This window comes from Ranitomeya imitator, chromosome 3 (assembly GCF_032444005.1).
Source record: "Ranitomeya imitator isolate aRanImi1 chromosome 3, aRanImi1.pri, whole genome shotgun sequence".
NCBI classification, from domain to species: domain Eukaryota; kingdom Metazoa; phylum Chordata; class Amphibia; order Anura; family Dendrobatidae; genus Ranitomeya; species Ranitomeya imitator.
Genome location: NC_091284.1, coordinates 400,413,873 through 400,428,743, shown reverse-complemented (window position 1 = coordinate 400,428,743; position 14,871 = coordinate 400,413,873). Strand labels below are relative to the sequence as shown.

At 50.5% G+C, this 14,871-nt stretch overlaps 1 protein-coding gene across 10 annotated transcripts in view; it reads right to left on the bottom strand.

The window, feature by feature from the left end:
• MACF1 (microtubule actin crosslinking factor 1) overlaps positions 1-14,871 on the bottom strand; it is a 343,633-nt gene that overhangs the window by 273,428 nt on the left and 55,334 nt on the right. Inside the window, exon 1 of one of the 10 annotated variants that reach the window (XM_069757087.1) lies at positions 4,627-4,815. The exons of 8 other annotated variants lie outside the window; for them this stretch is intronic. In XM_069757087.1, coding sequence (XP_069613188.1) covers positions 4,627-4,720 — 94 coding nt within the window. In that variant the 5' untranslated portion in view covers positions 4,721-4,815. Of the gene's footprint in view, positions 1-4,626; positions 4,816-14,871 lie in introns of those variants that run through there. One more of the 10 variants, XM_069757093.1, reaches the window with a different exon arrangement.

Genomic DNA, 14,871 nt, shown 5'->3' with positions numbered 1-14,871 from the left:
TCACTGTACACCACAACCCTGAGAACACTGCCCGGACATAGTGGGGTGTCACTGTACACCACAGCCCTGAGAACACTGCCCGGCCATAGTGGGGTGTCACTGTACACCACAGCCCTGAGAACACTGCCCGGCCATAGTGGGGTGTCACTGTACACCACAGCCCTGAGAACACTGCCCGGCCATAGTGGGGTGTCACTGTACACCACAGCCCTGAGAACACTGCCCGGATATAGTGGGGTGTCACTGTACACCACAGCCCTGAGAACACTGCCCGGACATAGTGGGGTGTCACTGTACACCGCAGCCCTAATAACACTGCCCGGCCATAGTGGGGTGTCACTGTACACCACAACCCTGAGAACACTGCCCGGACATAGTGGGGTGTCACTGTACACCACAGCCCTGAGAACACTGCCCGGACATAGTGGGGTGTCACTGTACACCACAGCCATGGTAACACTGCCCGGACATAGTGGGGTGTCACTGTACACCGCAGCCCTAATAACACTGCCCGGCCATAGTGGGGTGTCACTGTACACCACAACCCTGAGAACACTGCCCGGACATAGTGGGGTGTCACTGTACACCACAGCCCTGAGAACACTGCCCGGACATAGTGGGGTGTCACTGTACACCACAACCCTGAGAACACTGCCCGGACATAGTGGGGTGTCACTGTACACCACAGCCCTGAGAACACTGCCCGGACATAGTGGGGTGTCACTGTACACCACAGCCCTGAGAACACTGCCCGGCCATAGTGGGGTGTCACTGTACACCACAGCCCTGAGAACACTGCCCGGCCATAGTGGGGTGTCACTGTACACCACAGCCCTGAGAACACTGCCCGGCCATAGTGGGGTGTCACTGTACACCACAGCCCTGAGAACACTGCCCGGATATAGTGGGGTGTCACTGTACACCACAGCCCTGAGAACACTGCCCGGACATAGTGGGGTGTCACTGTACACCGCAGCCCTAATAACACTGCCCGGCCATAGTGGGGTGTCACTGTACACCACAACCCTGAGAACACTGCCCGGACATAGTGGGGTGTCACTGTACACCACAGCCCTGAGAACACTGCCCGGACATAGTGGGGTGTCACTGTACACCACAGCCATGGTAACACTGCCCGGACATAGTGGGGTGTCACTGTACACCGCAGCCCTAATAACACTGCCCGGCCATAGTGGGGTGTCACTGTACACCACAACCCTGAGAACACTGCCCGGACATAGTGGGGTGTCACTGTACACCACAGCCCTGAGAACACTGCCCGGACATAGTGGGGTGTCACTGTACACCACAACCCTGAGAACACTGCCCGGACATAGTGGGGTGTCACTGTACACCACAGCCCTGAGAACACTGCCCGGCCATAGTGGGGTGTCACTGTACACCACAGCCCTGAGAACACTGCCCGGCCATAGTGGGGTGTCACTGTACACCACAGCCCTGAGAACACTGCCCGGCCATAGTGGGGTGTCACTGTACACCACAGCCCTGAGAACACTGCCCGGATATAGTGGGGTGTCACTGTACACCACAGCCCTGAGAACACTGCCCGGACATAGTGGGGTGTCACTGTACACCGCAGCCCTAATAACACTGCCCGGCCATAGTGGGGTGTCACTGTACACCACAACCCTGAGAACACTGCCCGGACATAGTGGGGTGTCACTGTACACCACAGCCCTGAGAACACTGCCCGGACATAGTGGGGTGTCACTGTACACCACAGCCATGGTAACACTGCCCGGACATAGTGGGGTGTCACTGTACACCGCAGCCCTAATAACACTGCCCGGCCATAGTGGGGTGTCACTGTACACCACAACCCTGAGAACACTGCCCGGACATAGTGGGGTGTCACTGTACACCACAGCCCTGAGAACACTGCCCGGACATAGTGGGGTGTCACTGTACACCACAACCCTGAGAACACTGCCCGGACATAGTGGGGTGTCACTGTACACCACAGCCCTGAGAACACTGCCCGGACATAGTGGGGTGTCACTGTACACCACAGCCCTGAGAACACTGCCCGGCCATAGTGGGGTGTCACTGTACACCACAGCCCTGAGAACACTGCCCGGACATAGTGGGGTGTCACTGTACACCACAGCCCTGAGAACACTGCCCGGCCATAGTGGGGTGTCACTGTACACCACAGCCCTAATAACACTGCCCGGCCATAGTGGGGTGTCACTGTACACCACAACCCTGAGAACACTGCCCGGACATAGTGGGGTGTCACTGTACACCACAGCCCTGAGAACACTGCCCGGACATAGTGGGGTGTCACTGTACACCACAGCCATGGTAACACTGCCCGGACATAGTGGGGTGTCACTGTACACCGCAGCCCTAATAACACTGCCCGGCCATAGTGGGGTGTCACTGTACACCACAACCCTGAGAACACTGCCCGGACATAGTGGGGTGTCACTGTACACCACAGCCCTGAGAACACTGCCCGGACATAGTGGGGTGTCACTGTACACCACAACCCTGAGAACACTGCCCGGACATAGTGGGGTGTCACTGTACACCACAGCCCTGAGAACACTGCCCGGACATAGTGGGGTGTCACTGTACACCACAGCCCTGAGAACACTGCCCGGCCATAGTGGGGTGTCACTGTACACCACAACCCTGAGAACACTGCCCGGACATAGTGGGGTGTCACTGTACACCACAGCCCTGAGAACACTGCCCGGACATAGTGGGGTGTCACTGTACACCACAGCCCTGAGAACACTGCCCGGCCATAGTGGGGTGTCACTGTACACCACAGCCCTGAGAACACTGCCCGGACATAGTGGGGTGTCACTGTACACCACAGCCCTGAGAACACTGCCCGGACATAGTGGGGTGTCACTGTACACCACAGCCCTGAGAACACTGCCCGGCCATAGTGGGGTGTCACTGTACACCACAGCCCTGAGAACACTGCCCGGACATAGTGGGGCGTCACTGTACACCACAGCCCTGAGAACACTGCCCGGCCATAGTGGGGTGTCACTGTACACCACAGCCCTGAGAACACTGCCCGGACATAGTGGGGTGTCACTGTACACCACAGCCCTGAGAACACTGCCCGGCCATAGTGGGGTGTCACTGTACACCACAGCCCTGAGAACACTGCCCGGACATAGTGGGGTGTCACTGTACACCACAGCCCTGAGAACACTGCCCGGACATAGTGGGGTGTCACTGTACACCACAGCCCTGAGAACACTGCCCGGCCATAGTGGGGTGTCACTGTACACCACAGCCCTGATAACACTGCCCGGCCATAGTGGGGTGTCACTGTACACCACAGCCCTGAGAACACTGCCCGGACATAGTGGGGTGTCACTGTACACCACAGCCCTGAGAACACTGCCCGGACATAGTGGGGTGTCACTGTACACCACAGCCCTGAGAACACTGCCCGGACATAGTGGGGCGTCACTGTACACCACAGCCCTGAGAACACTGCCCGGACATAGTGGGGTGTCACTGTACACCACAGCCCTAATAACACTGCCCGGCCATAGTGGGGTGTCACTGTACACCACAGCCATGGTAACACTGCCCGGACATAGTGGGGTGTCACTGTACACCACAGCCCTGAGAACACTGCCCGGACATAGTGGGGTGTCACTGTACACCACAGCCTGAGAACACTGCCCGGCCATAGTGGGGTGTCACTGTACACCACAGCCCTGAGAACACTGCCCGGCCATAGTGGGGTGTCACTGTACACCACAGCCCTGAGAACACTGCCCGGACATAGTGGGGCGTCACTGTACACCACAGCCCTGAGAACACTGCCCGGCCATAGTGGGGTGTCACTGTACACCACAGCCCTGAGAACACTGCCCGGACATAGTGGGGTGTCACTGTACACCACAGCCCTGAGAACACTGCCCGGCCATAGTGGGGTGTCACTGTACACCACAGCCCTGAGAACACTGCCCGGACATAGTGGGGTGTCACTGTACACCACAGCCCTGAGAACACTGCCCGGACATAGTGGGGTGTCACTGTACACCACAGCCCTGAGAACACTGCCCGGCCATAGTGGGGTGTCACTGTACACCACAGCCCTGAGAACACTGCCCGGACATAGTGGGGCGTCACTGTACACCACAGCCCTGAGAACACTGCCCGGACATAGTGGGGTGTCACTGTACACCACAGCCCTAATAACACTGCCCGGCCATAGTGGGGTGTCACTGTACACCACAGCCATGGTAACACTGCCCGGACATAGTGGGGTGTCACTGTACACCACAGCCCTGAGAACACTGCCCGGACATAGTGGGGTGTCACTGTACACCACAGCCTGAGAACACTGCCCGGCCATAGTGGGGTGTCACTGTACACCACAGCCCTGAGAACACTGCCCAGCCATAGTGGGGTGTCACTGTACACCACAGCCATGGTAACACTGCCCGGCCATAGTATGCAGCCTGTCACATCAGCAGCCTGTCACGCAGAGCTGTCACTGCAACTCCCATCAGCTGTGCGCACAAGCAGCGTCTTCCCATGCCCTGCGGCAGCCCCATGTAAGTGCCCAGCGCTGTGCCACATGTACCAGCCAGGACACACACCGTCCCGCCCCCGGTCATGTACCTTTATATCTCTCCAGCACTCCTTCATATGCCCGAACAAACTCATGCTCCTGGTTACGATCCACCGGGAGTTGTCCCGGGATATACCCGGACATGGCGAACTACTCTCCCGCAGTATTCCCGGTGCCCGCCGGTCAGTCCGGTGCCTGTGGATCCGACTTCCGGCTCCTGTCTCCGCCCAGGCAGCATCGAGGGAAGGGGACACCCAGCCAAGCGATAGGGTACTACACCTGGGAGTGTGGAGCCTGGGCGGACGCACGGCGGCCATTCACGGAACTACGACTGCAGTGCTGGGAGAAAGACGACATCTAGCGGCAGCCAGCGGTAGCGCAGCACTATGCACAGGTCACGGTCACCGATTTTGTTCCTGAAACCGCTTTTGACCTCTAGAAAAAAAAAAAAAACAATCGGTCCTCCTGGGGGGACTGGAGGTCACACCCGCTTTTTGGTTGCACAAACCTGTAGGATTTATTCATACTGAGTTGTTTGACCCAATGAGCCAAATTTATCTTAAAGGGAACCTGTCACCCCCCAGGGCATTTTTAAGTAAAAGAGCCACCTTTAGCAGCACTAAGATATGTGCACACATTGCGGATTCCATTGCGGATTTTACCACCCGGATTCTGCAGAATCTGCAGGTAAAACGCCCTGCGAACACTGCGAAATACTTCCAGGACAAAGTGCGGCGGTGCATGTGCACTAATGCTTTTCGGCTTTGCCCACAGCTGGGCAAAACATACTGCGCGTGCGCAAGGCAAGATTGCATTGCGCACGCGTGAACTACGGAGGAAACCTACTGAAATTCAAGAAAATATTGCAGCCAGCGGGAAAGGAAGGGGCGAATGAAAGAAGTAGAAAAACACCGCCCATCGGACCGGACACAGGGCATTTACATAGCCCGCCAAATTCAGATGACAGAGTCCCTTTAACACCTGTGGATTCCTATAGTGGAATAGGTGTAAAACGCTGCGGATTCCGCACAAAGAATTGGCATGCTAGGGAAAATAAACTGCTGCGGATCCGCAGCCAAATCTGCAACGTGTGCACCAAGGCCAGACTGGCCATCTGGCAATTCTGGCAAATGCCAGAAGGACCTGTCTGGTCGTGGGCTGCCTTGTCTGCTACGTTGTTAACAGAATTGATGTTCTCAACACACTCACACTGTTAACAGTTGTGATGGCGCACAAAGTCGCTGACTCCGTCACTTACCCCAGCAGGCCACAGGTATCATTAGCAATTTTGATCTTGTTTTTCTCCATCCAGGGTAATATTAGTTTAACAAAGGATATCATACCAAAAATGATCACCAAGTAAAAATACAAAAGTAACAAAAGTAAAGAGGGGCAACTCCTAAATATTATAAACCTACAGAGAACAACTGAGTTAAATGCCCCAATAACGTCGATATACATGCTTAAATTACTAGCTAAATAGACTAGACAACACGAGATAAAGAGACATCAAAAAGTGCTTTATTAAATACAAAATTAGCAGAGACATGTAAAATACATAAAACCTTACTCTAGGTGAGTTGGTGAGATGACAAAACAAGGGCAGGGGTGCTGAGCATCAGATAAAACTGTCTTGGTATGCACAAAAGGGCACGCTGATGAAACTCGCACATAGAAATACATGCAGCCGCCCACTCCGGTCCTGAGTGCCGGCGGTAGTGCCGGGTATTGATGCGAGAGAGTCTCGCGAGTTTCTCGCATTGAACTCGTAAGTGTGACCCCGGCCTTTTTCTGACAGAATTGATCAGTCATTATTAAAATTCTCAGTTCTGAGGTAAAATCTGCATTCAGTGGAGACTTCCCCATTACTGAGATAGGAGACAGCAGTCTGATAAGATTCTATGTAGACTCTGTCTCTGGTTCCTCCCATCTGTATAGAATTGTATCAATAGTATCGGTCATTCTCAGTAATGTAACATTCTGTCTTCACTGAATACAGATTTTACCTCAGAATTGAGAATTTTGATAAAGACTGATCCATTCTGGCAGAGAAAGAAGTAGATTTTTCCAATAAAATAGATTACAAAGTTGCTTATTTTCACGTGTACTATTAACTTATGAAATAAAAAATTAAAACGATGGTTACTCATTAAGCACAATAAACTGCTGTTTTACTTATATGTTCATAAACAAAACAAAAATGCCAAAAAAGCTCAAAAAATCTCCACATTCACTAACATCACATGTGACGCCCCAGGGTCCTGGTCGTCATGGTAGCATTGTTTTCCTCTCGGGGAGAGTGATGTCACGCTTGGAAGCGATGAAGGATATCTTTCAGCAGGTAATCACATACACACAACACGCTCACACTCCAGGCCAGAAGGGGGAGCTCTAAACCTGGTTTAGGGTGAACTTCCCTATAAATACATTCTGGTCTGGAGGGAAAGGGAGAGTTAGGCTGCCGTCACACTAGCAGTATTTGGTCAGTATTTTACATCAGTATTTGTAAGCCAAAACCAGGAGTGGAACAATTAGAGGAAAAGTATAATAGAAACATATGCACCACTTCTGCATTTATCACCCACTCCTGGTTTTGGCTTACAAATACTGACGTAAAATACTGACCAAATACTGCTAGTGTGATGCCGGCCTTAAGTGAGCAGACTGTCAGAGGACAGAGAAGAGGGAAGACAGACATAGAGTGTCAGAAAGGGCAATGTAGTCTGAGGTACTACAGCTCCCGGAGAAAAGAGAACTTAGAATGAACAAACAAGCTTGTGGAAAGCGTGCAGGAGAGAAAAGGCATAGGAGAGTGATACCGGTGGAGCAGAGCAGTGAATCAGCTACCTCTTTAGTTGGCGCAGATTCCGGTAGCCGGAAGACCGTGGCCGTGATGAACTCTAAGTGGCATAGCTGAAACCGGCAGGACAGCTGGACTTCAAGTTACTTGACCGCCTTTACACCCAGGAGACACAGTGATACTTATAGGGCCTGGGTCGTGATAGAGACCCTATAAAAACGCCTGCTTCATCTGTCATACGGGTTGTGTCCTAACCTTTATGGAGGACAGAGAGAACTGTGAGGAGCTTTTCAGAAGCCATAGGCCGTAAGGGACTACAATACCACTGCGCTTTGAGGAAGGCTTTTATCTCCATCTGGTGAAGGGGACTCTGGATTCGCTTCCAAGCGGGCCGGACCCTGTGATCCGGTGCCCTGGACTGCGGTTGCCTGAAGCTTCAGTAAACCAGGTAAAGAGACTGCAAACCTGTGTCCTCGTTCCTTACTGCACCACTCACCATATTCTATCTACACACCGGGAGCCCTGGGGATATACTTTACCTGTGGGAAGTTGTACCATCCAGCTGCCATACCATCACCCCAGAGGACCCCTTTAAGCAGCGTCGGTCCCCACTGACCGAATACCACAGGTGGCGTCACGAACATAAACTTTAATCAATATCCCTTTTACAAGGGAACACAGGGCCATGGACCGGGTCGCCGCCGTGCCACTTCCCCTTAAGTACTGGACCCGATACCGAGTGCCCCACGGCCCTGGCCGGCGTCCCACACACATATAACGTTTATGGTAAAATATGACAGTGGCAAACCTTTACAATGAGGCTATTACATAGCCATACATCATCAGCTATAGTGATCGATCCGACTTGAAAAAATAGGAGCAAATCACCAAAACAACACAAGCATCAGGATTACAGATGCAGAACCTGCATACCTATTTTATTCAAATAATAGGAGTCATACTAAACCCTACTGTAATCCCAGATTAGGATCTGAACAGCAGAAGGGTGCAAGTATTAGGGTCAGTTATTTTAGTCACCACAAAATATTAAAACTGTGTCCTCGCAATATGTTCCATCAGCAGCACTGAGCTATGTATGTGTTTCCTATGGTTATACAGCAGCATAATGTGCTGTATACTGAGGTATCCACTCCCATCCTCTCCCTAGTGAGGACAAATAAACGCATTAGTTCCAGTATGAGTTATCCACTGATCGCTAGATCTTGTGCAAATAGGATTTTATTATGTTAGTTACAAAAATATATTGTCCCAAGATATGCTACCATGAATGAGAATTAAGTACACCAAATGATTTAATCTCTCCTGGGATCAGTGATTAATCTTCAGTCGCATTATAGTCTGTGAATAAGATTAATCTACTGAAGCTCATACTGGAGGATCAAACAGCTTCAGAAAGAGACAGAAGGGCATCATACTACACCACATTTTAGTGCAAATAAACATGAAGGGCCCAATCTGGGTGGACTGCAGAACCTTCCAGTGGCCAGGCCTCTCCTTCAATGGCCACCATAACTGCAGACATTATAATGAACGCCCGGTGTCTGCATCCTCAGCATGCAGATACTGTTGAATGTAATAGAGGAGGAGAGAGCTGTTGGTGCCTTCCTCTGCCATTCAGGCTGTGCGTCTGAGACTGAATGCCACTAAATCGTGCTTGCTGTGCCACAGGCCACATGCTGCAGAGACCGAAGCAGCGTATAAAGGACACATGGGAAGCTAAGGGTTTTTTATTTTGTCAGTCTTTAGTTGTGAAGGCAGTGGGAGCCATTATACTGTATATAGTGAGCCGTGGAGGCTATCTTACTGTATATAGGGAGTCCTGAGGGCATTTACTGTATATAATTGAGTTGGCGCCATTTTACTGTATATTGGGGGCTATGGAGATCATCATACTATATATAAGAGGATGTGAGGGCCATCATATTGAATATATGGAGCTGTGGAGGCCATCATACTGTATATAGGAAGATGTCTGGACATCATACTGTATGTAGGGAAGCTTTGGGTGCTATCATATTGTGTAAAAGGAGCTGGGGCATCATACTTTGTATATGGGTTGTGGGACCATCATAATGTGGGAACTGCGAGGAAAACATACTGTGTAATGGGACTTGTGGGGACGTCCTACTGCATATGGGGAGCGGTTGGTGCCGTAATAATTTGTATAGAGAGCTGTGTAGAAATACATTGTGTATATTTAGCTGTGAGGGCCATCATACTTTGTATACAGGGCTGTGAGGGATATTGTACTATGTATTGGAGCCATCACTCTGTAAATATGCAGCTGTGGGTGCTATAATTCTGCATATAGGAGCTATACTGGCCCCCATACTCTATATAGGGAGCTGTGTGAAATATCAAATCTACTATATAATTGTCTAAGGGTCACTTCCGTCTGTCTGTCACGGATATTCATTGGTCGCAGCCTCTGTCTGTCATGGAAATCCAAGTCGCTGATTGGTCGCGGCAAAGCAGCCACGACCAATCAGCAACGGGCACAGTCCGGAAGAAAATGGCCGCTCCTTACTCCCCGCAGTCAGTGCCCGACGCCCGCATACACCCCTCCGGTCACCGCTCACACAGGGTTAATGCCGGCGGTAACGGACCGAGTTATGCCGCGGGTAACGCACTCCGTTACCGCCGCTATTATCCCTGTGTGTCCCCAACTTTTTACTATTGATGCTGCCTATGCGGCATCAATAGTAAAAAAATGTAATGTTAAAAATAATAAAAAAACAAAAAACCTGCTATACTCACCCTCCGTAGTCCGCTGAGCCGCTCGCGCCTGCCGCTATCACGAGACCGCTAAGTCATCTGGGTAATTTTGCAATGCATCCTGGGAACGGAAGATGGCCGCAGCCGCGCGTGTATCGCCGGAGCTTCGCTGGATCCCAGGGGTGAGTATATAACTATTTTTTATTTTAATTATTTTTTTAACAGGGATATGGTGCCCACAATGCTATATACTACGTGGGCTGTGTTAGATACCATGTGTGTTGTGGATTCTGTTTTTGGGCTCCCTCTGGTGGTTACAGATGGTACTGGGTGACTTGTGTTCTCTGCGGTCTCTGGTGTCCACCTGTTCTATCAGGATATGGGAGTTTCCTATTTAACCTGGCTTTCTTGTCATTTCCTCGCCGGCGATCAATGTAATCAGTGTGTCTTGTTACCTCTGCTTTCCGCTTCAGTAATCTTCAGGACAAGCTAAGTTTTTTATTTTCCTGTTCCACGTTTTGCTTTGTTTTTGTTTTAGTCCAGCTTGCAGTTATGTGATTCCTTGTTGCTGGTTGCTCTAGTGAGCTGATATTACTCCTCATGTTCCATGAGTTGGCACATGAGTTCAGGTAATTTCAGGATGGTTTTTTGTAGGGTTTTTCGCTGACCGCGCAGTTCACTTTTGTATCCTCTGCTATCTAGTTTTAGCGGGCCTCATTTTGCTGAATCTGTTTTCATTACTACGTTTGTGCTTTCCTCTCATTTCACCGTCATTACATGTGGGGGGCTGCTATTTCTGTGGGGTGTTTCTCTGGAGGCAAGAGAGGTCTTTGTTTCTTCTAATAGGGGAAGCTAATCCTTCAGCTGGCGCGAGACGTCTAGAATCATCGTAGGCACGTTCCCCGGCTACTGCTAGTGTTGTGAATTAGGTTCAGGATCGCGGTCAGCTCAGTTTCCATCACCCTAGAGCTTGTTCTGTTTTTTGTGTGCTTGTCCTTTTGTGATCCCCTGCCATTGAGATCATGACACATGTGGCTCTGTGCTGTATACTACATAGGCAGTGTTATATACTATGTGGGCTGTGTGATATACTCCGTGGGCTGTGCTAGATATTACGTGGCCACTGTTATATACTGTGTGGGCTGTGCTATATACGTGACTGGACAATATACTACGTGACTGGGCAATATACTACGTGGCTCTGTGCTGTATACTACGTGGCTCTGTGCTGTATACTACGTCGCTGGGCAATATACTACGTGACTGGGCAATATACTACGTGAGTGGGCAATATACTACGTGACTGAGCAATAAACTATGTAGCTGGGCAATATACTACGTGGCTGGGCAATATACTACGTGGCTGGGCAATATACTACGTGGCTGGGCAATATACTACGTGACTGGGCAATATACTACGTGGCTGGGCAATATACTACGTGGCTGGGCAATACACTACGTGGCTGGGCAATATACTACGTGTCTGAGCTGTATACTATGTGGCACTGTGCTGTATACTACGTCGCTGTGCAATATACTACGTAGCTGGGCAATATACTACATGACTGGGCAATATACTACGTGGCTGGGCAATATACTACGTGGCTGGGCAATATACTACGTGGCTGGGCAATATACTACGTAGCTGGGCAATATACTACGTAGCTGGGCAATATACTATGTGACTGGGCAATATACTATGTGGCTGGGCAATATACTACGTAGCTGGGCAATATGGGGCAGCACGGTGGCGCAGTGGTTAGCACTGCAGCCTTGCAGCGCTGGGGTCCTGGGTTCTAATCCCACCCAGGACAACATCTGCAAAGAGTTTGTATGTTCTCTCCGTGTTTGCGTGGGTTTCCTCCGGGCACTCCGGTTTCCTCCCACATGTCAAAGACATACTGATAGGAATTCTAGATTGTGAGCCCAATCGGGGACAGTGATGATAATGTGTGCAAAAACTGTAAAGCGCTGCGGAATATGTTAGCGCTATATAAAAAATAAAGATTATTATTATTACTACGTGACTGGGCAATATACTACGTGGCTGGGCAATATACTACGTGACTGGGCAATATACTATGTGACTGGGCAATATACTATGTGGCTGGGCAATATACTATGTGGCTGGGCAATATACTGCGTAGCTGGGCAATATACTACGTGACTGGGCAGTATACTACGTAGCTGGGCATTATATACTACGTGGCTGGGCAATATACTACGTGGCTGGGCAATATACTACGTGGCTGGGCAATATACTATGTGACTGGGCTATATACTACGAGGCTGGGCAATATACTACATGGCTGGGCAATATACTACGTAGCTGGGCAATATACTACCTGACTGGGCAATATACTACGTGGGCTGTGCAATATACTACGTGGACATGCATATTCTAGAATATCCGATGCGTTAGAATCGGGCCACCATCTAGTTATATATAAAGAGCTGTGGGGCCATAATACTGCATATTGTGGGGGAAATCATACTGTGTATAGTGAGCTGGTTAGTAATTCAAACTACATTTAGGGAATTGTGGGGGTGCCACCCTAATGTGTATAGGGGGCTGTGGGCCAACATACTGTGTATAGGAGGCCTGTTAGTAAATCATACTGTTTATAGGGGGTTGTGTGAACATCATACTGTATAGAGGGAGCTGTGGTCCATAATTTTGTGTACTGAGATCACGCTGGGTACACCATACTGAGCTTGTGGAGGGAAATTCACTGTGAGGGTATCATACTCAAAGGGAGCCATGAAATCTGTATTGTAGTAGGTAAAAACATGACAGGGCAAAGGATATTTATAACTTATCCCTCGGATAGGTCATTAAAGGGAACCTGTCACCAGTTTTCTCCAATATAACCTACAGCCAACACCTTTCAGCCCCATGTGACAACATTCTATAATTCTGCGCATATGACTCCAATTCATCCTTGAAGGCAAAAAAAGCTTTTATTATATTCACCTAAGGGGTGGTCTGGTCCATTGGGTATCACTGGTCTTGAGATGCCATCCTCCTTCTATGCTTCATGTGGATGACGCGTCCTACGTCATCCACACAGCCTTCCCCTTCATACTTCTGCGCAGGCGCACTTCTCTCTGCCCTGCTGAGGGCAGAACAAAGTACTGCAGTGCACGTGTACCAATAAAGGTAAAAAAAAGCACCAGTGCATGCACACTGCAGTACTTTGTTCTGCCCTCATCAGGACAGAGAGAAGTGCGCAGAAGCGTGAAGGGGGACACTGTGTGGATGACGTAGGTTGCATCACCCACACGAAGCAGAGAATGAGGATGGCATCTCAAGAAGAGAGGAGGCCCCAGACTAAGACCAACTACGCCCATCGGACTGGACCTCCCCGTAGGCGAGTATAATAAAAGGTCTTTTTTTGCCTTGCAGGACGAATTGGAGTCACATGTGCAGCATCATACAAAGCCACATGGGGCTGAATGGTGGTGGCTGTAGGTTATATCAGAAAAAAAACTAGCGACAGGTTCCCTTTAAGAACTGATCGGTGGGGTCTGACACCCAGCACCCTGCTGATCAGCTGTAGTAGCCCTAGCTGTGGCTCTCCAATGTATCATTTGGTATTATCATTAAAGGGGGTGTTCCGGACTAGGGGTTTTCCTGGGCTAGTCTTCTTCAGGCACTATATCATGCTGAATATATTAATAGGTTACATACGTACAAGGGGGTGAAAGGTTCCCTTTAACATTCAGAGAAGCAGGAAGTTTAGCTCGTTGGCTTGTGACCACTAGGCTATGTTCACAAGTTGCGTTTTTGCTGCATTTTTTATGCAAATTAAAAGCTGCTTTTTGCAGTACCAGCAAAAGCTATGAGACTTCAGAAATCTCATTCACACACATTGTTTTTTTCCAGGAATGAATTGGAAAACTGCTGCTTTCTCTAGTAGCCTTCCACGACAGCCACCAGGAGGTTGTCTCCATTCCCTAATGGGGGACAGGAAGCACAAGAGGTTAAAAACCCCTCCCACCTCCCATTAACCAGTGTCTTTCCTGTCCCCCATGGGGCATGGAGAGGTTCCTGGTGCGCTGCTGCGGCGGCTCTAAGCAGAGTACCTGTATTAATTTTCTTGCCGGGCACTTAAGGTCGGGCCCCCCGCGGCTTCCTCCTGCGCTGTGCCTCCCGTCTCCTCGGGATTCTGGGACCGCATTCCCCGGCCTCCTGCATCCTCTTGCGGGGATAAAGCTGGTCGGGGTGCCCGCCGGAGGCCTCCCTGAGCTCTCCGGCGTTTCCCCCTCCAGCGCGCGCTGTTCGGCGACCCGGAAGTCAGGTGACGCTCCACTTCCGGGTCGGCGCTCCTGTGCAGGAGCGATACAGGCCAGAGAGATGGATTACCGAACGGCGTGCGAGGCATGCTGCATCCTCGCACGCCTGCCTGGGACTCCGGAGGGGGAGGGGCGGCTAATTGCCACGCGCTGGTGCAGGCTTATTTTCTACATAAGCTGCGAAGACGTCTCAGGTAAGCTGCTGTAAGCATGGATGCGTCTTGCCCTGCAGCTGCAGAGCCCAGCGCTCCCCAAGCCCTAGTAAGTACGGCAGAGGGGGTCCCATTTAAAGGCACATTTTTCAATATACCTTTTCTTACACGGCTTCCTCTCTCATTGCAGGGAGTCAAGCCTGGCCCTAAAAACATTACCAAGCGCAAATGTGCCACCTGTAATGTAAAAATGCCACCAGATTGGGAGAAAAAGTTATGCCAACCTTGTACAGATAAAATCGTCAGAGCGG